The 13,577-nt window shown below is 44.0% G+C and overlaps 1 protein-coding gene across 7 annotated transcripts in view; it reads left to right on the plus strand.

The window, feature by feature from the left end:
* Positions 1–8,865: 8,865 nt before the first annotated feature.
* eva1c (eva-1 homolog C (C. elegans)) overlaps positions 8,866–13,577 on the plus strand; it is a 114,621-nt gene continuing 109,909 nt past the window's right edge. For 2 of the 7 annotated variants that reach the window (XM_059968682.1, XM_059968683.1), the window contains exon 1: positions 9,015–10,684. In XM_059968682.1, coding sequence (XP_059824665.1) covers positions 10,573–10,684 — 112 coding nt within the window. In that variant the 5' untranslated portion in view covers positions 9,015–10,572. The other 5 variants (XM_059968679.1, XM_059968677.1, XM_059968680.1 and 2 more) reach the window with 5 other exon arrangements.

A 13,577-nucleotide genomic window follows, 5' to 3' on the forward strand; every position in this document is an offset into this window, starting at 1 on the left:
ATAAGCCACTTAGGCTAGCAATGGCCATTGGGAAAATGTTGGAACCCCTTGAAAAGGAGACGGTAGCAGAAGTTTTAAAAATAATAATGATATCAAGCACTTTGTCAGAGAATGTAGAACAGTACAAGAACAGGCCATTCAACCCACAATTTCTGTGCCAACCATGAGGCCAGTATAAATTTACATCCAAATAAATATATGGGTCCCAGCACTGATCCTTGTGGAAAACCACTGGTCATGGATTTCCATTCAGAATAACACCCCTCCCCCATTACCTGCTGTCCTCTAAAGCCAAACTAACTTTGAACCCAATCCACCTTTCAGAATCAGATTTATTATAATTGACATGATCAGACTACAGCACATGATTCAAAACTAATCAATAAGCTTCAAGACTTTGGCCTCAATTTCACCTTGTGCAATTGAATCCTCAATTTCCTCACTTGCAGACGCCAGTCACTTCGGATTGGCAACAACATCTCCTCCACAACCTCCAACTGGCGCACCAGTTGGCACAGATCTCCCGCTCACTTTCCACATTTGCCTCAATGTCTCAATCTTCCTTAACGCCCTTGTTGTTTTAAAACTGAAGCTTTAATCAGAAAAATGGAGTCAAACATGAGTCTCAAAGTTTCTTTGCATCAAGGCCAGCCAAGTACGCTCTATTCTCGAGTGCTGGATCATTCAATCAATTTCCACATGCTAACAGTCCCAGAAACACATTTAAGGTGAAAAACAGACACAAAGGAAGTTAAAAAAAAAAAAGACATTTTCATGAGCTATCTGGAAGTCGTCAATGACAGGGTTATGTCTGTGATGGAGCTGGTTGTATCTATAATGCTTTGCAGTCTGGCAATCCTGAGCATTGGAGCCTCCATACCAGACTCTGATGCAACCAGTCAGAATGCTCTCTGCCATTTTTACACAGGAAGTTGTAAGAGTCTTTGGTGCAATACCAAATCTGCTCAAGCTGTCAATGAATTAGAGCTACTGGCACACCTTCTTCATGGTTATGTCAATGTGTTGGTGCAGGATAGATCCCCTGAGATCCCACATGACTTTATCACCTGGACCAGCCTACAAAAGCTTTATTAAGGTCCGTGTGTACAACATCTACTACTATACCCTCCTCAATCCTCACCATCACCTCTTCAAAAGAACTCAAGTTTGTAAAATAAGAGCTCCCCAAAATGAATCATATTGACTATCCCAAATAAATCGATGTTTTTCCAGATGCAAGAAGACCCTATCTCTAAGAATACTCTTTAATATGTTCTCTACCTCTTATGTAAGGCTTACCCTAAACTCTTGGAAAAAGAACAATGGCTGTTTTTCAGTCCTTTGGGACCTCACCTGTGTCTAAAGAGGATGCAAGTGTCTTTGGGAAGATGTCATCAATCTCTCCTCTTGCATCTCTCAATAACCTGGGATCAACAGCCTCGGGCCATGCAAAGTTATCCACCTTTGTGATCTTTCAGAGAGCCAACACCTCCTTCTTGATTTTCACAGGCACTAGAATATTTGCCCATCCCACTCTGATCTTGCTTTCCTCTGTGTCCTCCTTGGTGAATATCAATCTGAAATACTTGTTTAGTACCTCACCCACTTCCTCTGGCTCTAGGCCTAAGTTGTCTCCTTTGCTCTTTTGTGGTCCCACACTCTCCCTCTTGTTTTTAATGTATGTATAAATGCCTTGGGATTTTCTATAAACCTGCTCACTAAGAACATTTCATGGCCCCCTTTAGCCCTCTTCTTTATGTTCGCTCCTGCTTCCTTAGCACTCCTCAAATGCCCTGCCCATTTCAGCTTCCCAATCCTTAGATACGCTTCCTTGTTTTTGGATTTAACTCTCAATATCTCTCATCATCCAAAGTTCTTTAATGTTACGTACCCTGTAACTGGGTGTCTGACCAGCAGAGAAAGAAGAATCCGTTGGAGTCTGGTGGTACCAAGCTAAAGGTGTTTATTAGTAAACTACACAATACAATATCAAAAATGCATACATACATATAAAACAATTTAACAGTAATAAACCTAAAAGTGTAGGAATAATAATAATCAATAATAAACAAGCTCTATCGATGTCAAGGGGTAAATGAATTGTCATAGGAAAGTATAGAGTTCAGTTCATAAATGCTGATGTAGTTATGGTTGTTGTATTGAAATCGTTGGAGAGAGAGAGAGCGAGCGAGCTGTAACAGCAACAGCTGCAGCAGGCAAAGCTTTTGTGGCTTTCTTAATCTGTCGTATCATTGTGGTTATTCAGTTATGACCCCTCTGTTCTTCAGCTAGACCATTCTTCTGTGGTGGACTCGTCACTCTGGCATGAGTGGACACACACAAGTTCCCACCGGCCCTGCTGTAACACTGTGAGCTTTACTGACCGATTTCCTGGTTCGGTCTTTGAAGCCCCCACCTTTCTGTGGGTTCCCAACACTCAATCAGTGTCCACTGGTGTGTCTGAAGGGTGTCTCCCCAGACCTGTCTTTTATCCCTACTCACGGGGTCTCAGCTATCCATCCATTGTGAATGACCGTGTCCATCAAATCAGGCCACTCCTGCTATCTCCTGAGGAATGTTAACGAGCAAAGTAAAGTCCTTGTAGTGGAAAGTAAATAATCCAGGAAGAGTCATAATACAGTAAATCTCTCCCTCTCTTATCTGTAGCAAATGTTCTTGCCTGGGTTTTATCTCTCTCTCTCTCATGAGCAGCATAGCAACAGCAATAGTTTGTAGTTCTTGGGGGGGGGTGGAATGGTTAACTCTGCACCCCATTGACCATCAGGTCTGTTCATCACTCATAACACTAACCTTTCCATCCTTGCCTTTCTTCCTCACAGGAATATGTTGCTCCTGAATTCTAACCAGCTGACCTTTGCATGATTCCCACTTGTCAGATGTGGACTTACCTAACAGCAGCTGGGTGATCTACACCCCCTAGCTCCTTGCTAATGCTGTTTTAATTTCCCCAATTTAGCACTTCACCTTGCATTCCATTATTATCCTTTTCAATAACTATTTGGAAACAGAGTTATGATCATTGTTCCCAAAATGTTCTCCCACTGAAATACTGATCACCTGGCCAGGCCAGCCTGGCCAATTAAAGGTCTAGTATGGCCTCTTCCCTGGTCTTATTATTTACATTCTGTGTCAAGAAACTCTACAAGCATTCATTCACACACACACAGAGAAATATAATCAAATTTACTCAATGGGCTGAATGGTCAAATTCCAATCCTGTGTCTTATGGTCTTTATGAAAACTATACATAAACAGACAAAGACAATCAATGTGTAAAAGACAGACTGCAAATAAAGAATAACATTGAGTGACTCCTTACAAGTCTTGTTCTCAAAATGAGTGTTTTGGTAGTGGAATTGGTTCAGAGCCATGGTGAATTAAGTTATCCACATGGGTTCAAGAATCTGATGTTTGGAGGAAAATAATTGCTCCTGAACCTTGTGGAGTGGGACCCAAGGTTCCTGTACCTCCACCCTCTTAGAGAGGATGTTTCTAATGGTGGGAAAGTCTAAAAAAACGTACACAGCCTCAGATGGAGGGGTGTGCTTTTAGAACAGAGATGAGGAGGAATTTCTTTAGCCAGAGAGTGGTGAATCTGTGGAATTCTTTGTCACAGCCAGCTGTGGAGGCAAAACTTTAAGTATATTTAAGACAGAGGTTGATAGACTCTTGATTGGTCAGGGCTTGAAGGGATACGGGTAGAAGACAGGAGATTAGGGCTGAGAGGAAAAATGGATCAGTCATGCTGAAATGGCAGAGTAGACTTAATGGGTCAAATGGCCTAATTCTGCTCCTGTGTCCAATTCACCTACTGGAACAACAGGTCTACAGCAGATGCTATCTGGTTGGCTGTTCGCATAACCCTACAACACCTGGACAGCAAACACGCATACATCAGGATGCTCTTTATCGATTACAGCTTGGCATTTAACACCATCATCCTCTCCAAACTAATCAGTAAACTCCAAGACATGGGCCTCAGTACTCCCCTGTGTAATTGGATCCTGGATTTCCTCACTTATAGACCCCATTGATGGACAATCTCCATCAGCTCAGGAGAATTGCAGGAGTGTGTACTTAGCCCTCTGCTCTGCACACCTTACACCTATAACTGTGCGGGTAAATACAAGCACCACCACCATATACAAATTTGCTGATGACACCACTGCTGGGGACTGTGATAAAGTTGGTGATGAATCAGCATACAGGAGGGAGGTTTAAAATCTGGCTGAGTGGTTTCATAACAACAACTTCTCATTCAATGTCAATAAGACCAAGGAACTGATTGTAGACTTCAGGAGAGGGAAACCAGAGGTCCATGAGCCAGTAGTCATTACAGGATCAGAGGTGGAGAGGATCAGTAACTCTAAATTTCTGGGTGTCACTATCTCAGAGGACCTGTCCTAGACCCAGCATATAAATATAATTGCAAAAGAAGTACAACAGTGCCTCTGCTTCCTCAGGAGTCTGCAGAGATCTGGCATGTCATCAAAAACCTTGACAAACTTCAATAGATGTGGGGTGGAAAGTGTGCTGACTGGCTGCATTAGTGCCTGGTATGTGAACACCAATGCCTTTGTGTGGAAAATCCTACAAAAGTTAGTGGATTTGGCCCAGTACATCCAAGGTAAAATCCTCCCAAACATGGAGCATATCTACATGAAACATTGCCATTGAAAAGCAGCATCCATCATCAAAGACCCTCACCAACTAGGCCATGTTTTTTCCTCACTATTACTATTAGGTTTCTGATAGGTGGATCTCATCAGCCTGGGAAGGCAGTCCATCTAAGAGAGGGAAAACTCTGATTTCAAACCTCCGCTGCCTTGCAGCCATACCCTCTCATGGGAAAGGCTTCAGGAGTAAACCCTGAGGACAATATCATAAGGTGGGCATTTGGAACAGACCCAAATGCAAGACACAGACACTGAAGTACTAGGGAGAGGACTAGGTGTATCAAGAAAGTAAGGGAAGTGGGGAAGAAATGACACTGGACAAGACTAGGAGACAGGGATTGGGCTAGGACTAGACTAGGAAAGTGGGACCTGGATGAGGAACTAGGAACCTGGACAAGGACTCCAAGCCAGAGACGGGACAGGGACCCAGAACCTGGGTCTTGACTAGGGCTCGGACTCCGGATCCAGGTGAGGACTGGACGTGGGGGCAGGATGCAGGACTCCAGGGCTGGACGTGGACCTGAAGGTCAGACTTGGTCTTGATCGAGGGAGAGCAGGAACGCAGAGCTTAGGTCAAGGGGGAGCACAGCAGAAGCAGAAAAAGACGTAGCTGGACACAGACACTAGCCTTGGACAAAACCAGGACTCGGGGGCTAGGCTACAACTTGGACTTAGCCACAGAATGGAACCTCCACAGAGCCTTGGACTGGAGCACAGGAACACTGAGCCAGGACCCCTCCTTGGGAACAGGACGTAGGGCTTGGGACTCATACACAGACACTAAACACAGGGAAACAAAGAGACAGTTCCAAGCTCAACAATAGATAGTTCCTACTGTTGGCATGGCAAGGCTCCGGTCTCACTCCGGCAGCTGAACTTGACAGGCAAGTTTGCCAGCAGGGCTTCCAGCCAGGCTTCAGAGGGTAGGAAGGGAACAGTCCAGCTAGGGTGACAGCAAAGCCAGCCTGACTTACCCCACAGAGGCAAGAACAGGATACCAACAAGACAAACCAACAACCACATGCAAACCCAGGGCCACTTATATTCCAGCCCTAATATGAGAATCAGGTGCCTGTGATTAAGCCCAACTGAAACGACGGACAGCCAGAAGACCCGGAGTCCAGAGTCCACGGACCGGACCGTGAACCGGAACACGGACATCACGGACCAGACCATGACTGACAAATCCGGAGCTGGAGTCCCTAAGACAGTCTGACGTTGCCTTCAACCTCGTTCTGGCAACTCCTGCCACGTCACTGATGCCAAGCTGTATCGGCCCTTGCCCTTCCCTTGGACAACATCGGTCGTGGAGAGGGGAGACTTGCTGCATGGGCAACTGCTGGTCTTCCATACATCCTTGTCTAGGCCTGCGCCCTGGAAACCATTCAGGTGCAGATCCATGGTCTCGCAAGACTAACGGATGCCACCACCATTAGGTAAAGGGTACAAGTGCCCCAGGACTTGCACCACCTGGTTCAAGAATAATTACTGCCCTCAATCATCAGGCTTTTGAACAAAACAGGAAAACTACAATCATTTAAGGACTCTTTTATCTTATTTCATGTTCATCATTTATTGCTATTTAGTATCTGCATTTGCACAGTTTGTTTACAGCTTACAGATCAGAATCAGGTTTACTATCACTGGCATGTGACGTGAAATTTATTAACTTAGCGGTGGCAGTTCAATTCAATGCATATTATAGATAAAAAGTAAAATAATAATAATATTTAAATAAACAAAATCAATTACAGTATATGTTTATCGTATAGATTAAAAATTGTGCAAAAACAGAAATTATATATTAAAAAAGTGAGGTAATGTTCACAGGTTCAATGTCCATTTAGGAATCAGATGGCAGAGGGGAAGAAGCTGTTCCTGAATCGCTGAGTGTGTGCCTTCAGGCTTCTGTACCTCCTATCTGATGATAACAGTGAGAAAAGGGCATGCCCTGGGTGCTGGATGTCCTTAATAATAGATGCTGCCTTTCTGAGACACCACTCCTTGAAGGTGTCCTGGGTATTTGTAGGCTAGTAACCAAGATGAAGCCGACTAAATTTATGACCCTCTGCAGCTTCTTTTGGTCCTGTGCAGTAGCACCTCCCCCCCCACCCCATAGCAGACAGTGATGCAGCCTGTCAGAATGCTCTCCATGGTACATCTATAGAAATTTTTATTTGTTGAGATACCAAATCTCTTCAAACTCCTAATGAAGTATAGCTGCTGTCTTGCCTTCTTTATAACTGCATCAATATGGGGGACCAGGCTAGGTCCTCAGAGATCTTGACACCCAGGAACTTGAAACTAATCGCTCTCTCCACTTCTGATTCCTCTATGAGGATTGGTATGTGTTCCTTTGTCTTATCCTTCCTGAAGTCCACAATCGGTTCTTTCATCTTAAAGACATTGAGTGCCAGGTTGTTGCTGCGGCACCATTCCACTAGTTGGCATATCTCACTCCTGTACACCCTCTCGTCACTACCTGAGATTCTACTAGTGGTTGTATCATCAGCAAATTTATGGATGGTATTCGAGCTATGCCTAGATAGAGAGTAGAGCAGTGGGCTAAGCACACACCCCTGAGGTGCATCAGTGTTGATCTTCAGTGAGGAGGAGATGGTATCACCAGTCTGCACAGATTGCGGTCTTCCAGTTAGGAAGTCGAGGATCCAAATGCAGAGGGAGATACAGAGGCCCAGGTTATGTAATTTCTCAATCAGGATTGTGGGAATGATGGTGTTAAAAGCTGAGCTGTAGTCCATGAACAGCATCCTGATGTAGGTGTTTGTGTTGTCCAAGTGGTCTAAAGCTGTGTGAAGAGCTATTGAGATCGCATCTGCCATTGACCTATTGTGCCGAAAGGCAAATTGCAATGGGTCCAGGTCCTCGCTGCAGCAGAAGTTCAGTCTAGTCATGTCCAACTTCTCAAAGTATTTCATCACTGTGGATGTGAGTGCTAGCAGGCAGTAGTGATTAAGGCAGCCCACATTATTCTTCTTAGGCACTGGTATAATTGTTCTGAATTACAGTTACTGTTCTATAGATTTGCTAAGTATACTTGCAGAATAAGAATCTCAGGGTTGTATGTGGTGACATGTACCTACTCGGATTTTACTTTGACTTTGTATCTTATGGCCTACTTGATGGTGGTAGCAAGAACGGGGCATGGCCTGAATGGCGGCGGTCTTTGATTATGGACGCTGCTTTCTTTTGTAGCAGCGCTCCATATAAATGTACTCAAGGATGTGGAGGGTTTTGCCTGGACTGGGCTGTGTCCACCACTTCTCATAACCTTTTGTCCTTCTCTCCCTCGGTCTACTGGTAGGCCCATAGTATAAACTCACTTGTAGTGATGACCCTTCTCCTTTATGAGCTTGACTCACAGGACGAGCCCTGTAGGATATCCTCATTAAGAGCCGCCGTGACATTCTCTCCGAGTGTTATACCCTTCACGATCGCGTCTGAAACATCTGAATCCTGCAAAATTGAGCTGTCAGTCCTTTACAATTCACTGCAGGATATATTATACAGACACTGAAGTGAATGGACCACATAGCTCATGTTACTTTTTTTTCCTATTTCGTACACTATGGTCCCTTCTGACTATACATTTAGTATAATTGCTGCAGCGAAGGTGTATTTAATTCCATCGATGTATCTTTGGTACTGCCTTGAATTTGTTAATCTGAGATTATTTTAACCTACACTTAATTAATTGCGATTTTTGAACATCGTACTTTAGTTTCCTGGCGTCGATTGTTGCTTAATCTTTGATATAAACAACTAAAAGACGAGAACAATTGAAAATAGAGGGTGGGCTGCACTTTACCATTACACCACTAGGGGGTGCGCTTTGCAGTCCCGAGCATATTTTTATCTAACTATCAGTAACACAGAAACGTCATCTTTATTTTATAACACATTATATCATAAAACACCTGAAAAATCACTGTGATGTTTCCGAATTGAGTACAACTTTCAGACTGTAACTTTTTGCAATGCAAATTACGTCAATTAAGACTTCTTTGGAAACCCCTGTTTTTCACGCTTTTGAAAGGATAAATTGTTTTGAAACAAAAAATTAACAAGTGCATCGGGTTCGGATGGTGCAATAGGTATTGTGCATTTAAAAAAGCTGGGAGCAGAATGCTTAAGTTTCTCTGCAAAACAACAATAGACGTCACAGGTGCGTAACTTTGCTTATAGACATTGAATTATTCCGAGCATGAACTGGCCCGGCCGATTCTCACTTTACTTGCGCACTACATTTTCAGGTAACACAGTCGTGTGATTTTTGCACAATAACCGGTAATTACTCTCTACGTTGAATTATACTCTCATTTTCTCCGTGTCATGTATTCGAGCTTTTAGATCTGGTTCATGTGCGTGGCTGATCTGACCCAGGAAAAGTTGTAGCCTCCATTAATTCAAGGTTAGTGGGGAAAACAGGATTACTGTACAATTGGTTCCGCCCACAGCCGCTGACGCTCCCGTGTTGTCAATTTAACATTAAAACAGGCGCAGTGGGGTTCTCACCCAAAGATTCTAAAGCTGTCCGAACGTTTTTGTAGAAGTGATAACGAAAAGGTGATGTGGCGACGAAAATTATGGAATAGGAGTTATTAAAAAAAACGAGAGCTACCAAGAGCAACAGGAGGAGCAAAGCAAACGGCGGTAGTGAAGTTTCAGGAACCCAGTTGGAAGGAGTGGGCAGGAGCTGGGCGCTTTCAGCTGCCAGTGAAAATGCCAAGGAGGGAAGCGTCGTCGCTTCTCCGGTCCGGCAAAACAGGAATCCTGCAGAAAGTGTACGGGGGCGAGAAGTGATGGAAAAAGCAGAGCCACAGCAAAATATTCCTCAAAATGGGAATGACGGCAGCCCTGACGTTTTCCTAAATGCAGCCTGCACGACAGTGACTTAGCTAAATCGAAAGGTTGTCCGAATTAAGTCCTTTTGAAGCACCATCCGTAGGCGGCATGAAACACCTGGATTGCGCAACGTGAAGCTCAATTGCAAAACAAAATCATGCGAAACATTTTAAAGGACTAACCTTTGGCGAATTACAATGGGATTAATAGGCGTTGTGGATAACGAGACAGGGAGTAATACCTGAGCGTTGAACATAGTCTTTACCTAACAATTTGTACACAAAGGCAAAGTGGGGACCAAACAATTTTGGAGGAAGCTAAGAGCCAGACCTCCAAAAGTCAGGTAAATAATCTGCAATCAACAGCAATAGTAGCCAAAAAGCGTAACAGTGCAGGATGGAAACATTTCGAGTTGGTTTTTGTCAGAGAACTTTGTAGCAGGTGGGGAGAGAAGCTACGCATGATTTAATGTCTAAGTGTAAAATAGCACCGGGCAGTTACGGTAAGGAAGTTGTAATTGCGGTAAAACAATCATCTTGTAACTAGAGACACAACCGGCTGGACATTCACCAGGAAATTAACACCCAGATCAGCAGCTTGCGCCCTGAACTGGACACTTCTGCCCGCTTGCTTGGGAATCTGCACATCCACCGTCCTCGTGCCCCGCGATTTCCCGCGCGCCCCCGGGGTAGGGTTCTCGGTCACGCCTCCCCAGGGCTGGGGTCGTGCTCTATCCCACGCTGGCGAGACCCCAAAGGGCGAGAGTTCCTTCCCCTTCCCACGGGTGGCTTGCATTGCGTCATTCCGCGCCTCGGTCGGGTGGGCGTGCCCTCGAACTGTGTCCGTGCCCAAGGATCCTGTGAAGCGAGGTGACAACTAACAGCATCTGCTCTTTTCTTGGCATTGGCACTCCCGGGCTGAGCCCTGGACCCGTGGGGCGGACGTCACTTAGAAATGGGCGTACAAGGGCGGATTTGAAATGATGTGAACTTCTGACTGCAGTTGCACGATGACCCTGTTCGATGGAAGTCAAAGGAGACAGATACCAGCACTTGCCATCGTGATCTACCTTATTATACTTCTCCGGACCAAAGAGATGAACGCCTCAGGCATTTTTTCAGGTAAGGAACGATTTTTTTCCCCCACAAGAACTTGACAATGAGCAGACAGCAGAAAAGTATTCCATATTGTTTCTACTTCCATATACGACTTGGTAGTTTTGTAAAGTCAATCTTTTTATTTATTCTTGTCCGAGTGGCACCTAATCTACACACACTACCTTCAGTACCCGGTCACATTTTGACATTTGCTTTGTTATTACGTGAATCTTCCATTTGATTGCTACGTTTTTATATCTATATTGAAATGATTCTATAATATTAGTCTTGCGCGTTATCCCATCTCCTACTTCGCCTTCTAGAATGTTTGAAAACTTGTTTTTGGGGGTCGTGTTGGTGTTGTGGACTTCTGTGGTGTAACACGAAGCATGTAAGGGAAATGGGGTTACCTCCAGATGACAGTAGAAGTTCCATTGTTCCTGTCCCCACGTCAACATTTTTTACATGATCTACTTAAGCTCTTTTCTTAAAATGCCTTTTTGCTTTTTCCCTTGGTATGTTTTACTGTAGCAATGGCACTCAGTAGCCACTTTATTAGGTATTTCCTGTTGCAAGTTCAGAGATGCTCTTCTTCATACCGCTGTTACACCGCGTGGTAATTTCAGTTACTTACTGTCGCTTTCCCGTCATCTTGAACCAGCCTGGTCGTTCTCCCAGGACCACTCTGGACTTACAAGGCGTTTTCTCCCACAGAACTGCCGCTCACTAGATTTTTGGGGGGCTTTTTGCACCCTTCCCTGCAAAACTCTAGAGACTATTGTGCGAGAAAATCCCAGGAGATTAGCAGATCCTGAGGTGGTCAAACCACCCTTTCTGGCACCAACAATCATTCAGTCAAAGTCACTTAGATCACGTTTCTTCCCCATTCTGATGTTTGACCTGAATAACAACTGAACCTCTTGACCATGTCTGCAAGCTTTTATGCATTGAGTTGTTGCACCGTGATTGGCTGATTAGATATTTGCATTAGTGAGCAGGTGTACTGATTGGTGCACCTAATGAAATGATAAGTGAGTATCACAGCTTGGCATGGAAACACCAATGCCCAGGAATAAAAAAAAGGCTGCAGAAAGTGCTGCACACAGCCCAGTCTATCACAGGCACCTCCCCACCACTGAATATATTACATGGAACATTGCCACTAGAAAGCAGCATCTGCCATCAGAGATCCCACCATCCACACCATGTCCTCTTTCACTTCTACCATTCGGCAGGACAATATTCCCACACCAATAGGTTCAGGAACAGTTGTTGCGTTACAACCAGCATGCTTCTGAATGAGTGTGGATAACCTCAATCACCACTAGATTCTTTACAACTCTTGTTCTCAGTTTTTTTATTTGCACAGTTTGTTTTCTTCTGCAGATTTGTTGCTTGTCAGTCTTTGTTTATGTCTAGTTTTTGTGAAATTATGTTGTTTTTTTTTCTGTAAATGCTTCCAAGAAAATGAATCTCGAGGGAGTATAGTGCCTTGAAAATGCATTCAGCCCTCACAACTATTTTCACATCTTTACTGTCTCATTTTCTAAATTTAAAATATACTGAAGATTTTTGAGCTAATCTATAAAACATTGCACATCATATCAAATCAAAAGAAAAATTCTAAAAATCTGTTGACAGTTTACTAAAAATTATAATCCAAAACCGTGAGCTGAAAAAGTATCCATCCCCTTTGTAACTACTATGGAAACTTACCCCAGTAGCTATATGTTGCCTTACCAACTCATCCAATTTGTTGATATAGAAAATAGGAGGATCGCCTGTTTTCAATGAATTTATAAGGATACTGTAAATACACCCTCCCTCTGTAAGGTCCAATAGTATGGTAGTTTTTTGACAGCCCAAACCAAAATGAAGCAAAAAGAGCATTCAAGACATGATAATAGAGAAGCACAAATCTGGCGAAGGGTATGAGACCATCTCAAAGGCTCTGGACATAGCTTGGAGCTCCAGCATGAAACAGTGGAAAAAATATGAAACCACAGCACACTGCCTAGGTAAAAGCCACCCCTCAAAACCTAATTGCCAGAGAAAAATGGTACTTGTAAGAGAGACTGCTGTGATGCCAGCAGCAACTCTGAGTGAGCTGTAGAAGTCAGTGGCTGCAACTGGAGATGAAGTTCATGGCTCCAAAATCTCTTAAGGCCTTGCACAAAAAGTGTATTCATGGAAGAGTGGCAAGGAAGAATGATCTGGCTAAAAAAAAGCATAACTTTGCACGTAAAGACTCTGACAAAGGGAAGAAAGTCTTGTAGTCAGATGAGACAAAAATGACACCTTTTGGCCTCAACACTAAGCAGTACATGTGACATGAATCTCATACAGCCTGGTAATGGCATCCTTAATGTAAAGTACAGTGGAGGTAGCGTCATGCTAAGGGAAGCAAAAAAAACTGCAGATGTTGGAAATCCAAGCAACACAGACAAAATGCTGGAGGAACTCAGCAGGCCAGGCAGCATCTATGGAAATAAGTACAGTCAATGTTTTGGGCCGACAAACGTCGACTGTACTTTTTTCCATAGATGCTGCCTGGCCTGCTGAGTTCTTCCAGCACTTTATTTGTGCTGTCATGTTATGGGGACGCTTTCCAACAGCAGAGTCTGGACATCTGGTCAGGATTGATGGGAAGATGAACACAGAGTGATCCCGGATAAAAACCGGCAAGCCTCTGCCAGAAAGCTTAAACAGGAGAGGAAGTTTATCTTTCAACAGGACGTCGCCTCAGAGCAACCAGGGAGTGGTTGCCAATGAAAAGAAATTATGTTCTTGAGTCGCCCATCAGAGTCCTGATCTTAACCCAATTAAGGGTCTCCGGCAAGATCTCAAGCTTGTTGTCCGTTGCTGTTCCCCAACTGACCTGACACAGCTTGAGCAATTTTGCAAGGAGGAATGGGCA

Source organism: Hypanus sabinus, chromosome 4 (genome assembly GCF_030144855.1).
Source record: "Hypanus sabinus isolate sHypSab1 chromosome 4, sHypSab1.hap1, whole genome shotgun sequence".
NCBI classification, from domain to species: Eukaryota; Metazoa; Chordata; class Chondrichthyes; order Myliobatiformes; family Dasyatidae; genus Hypanus; species Hypanus sabinus.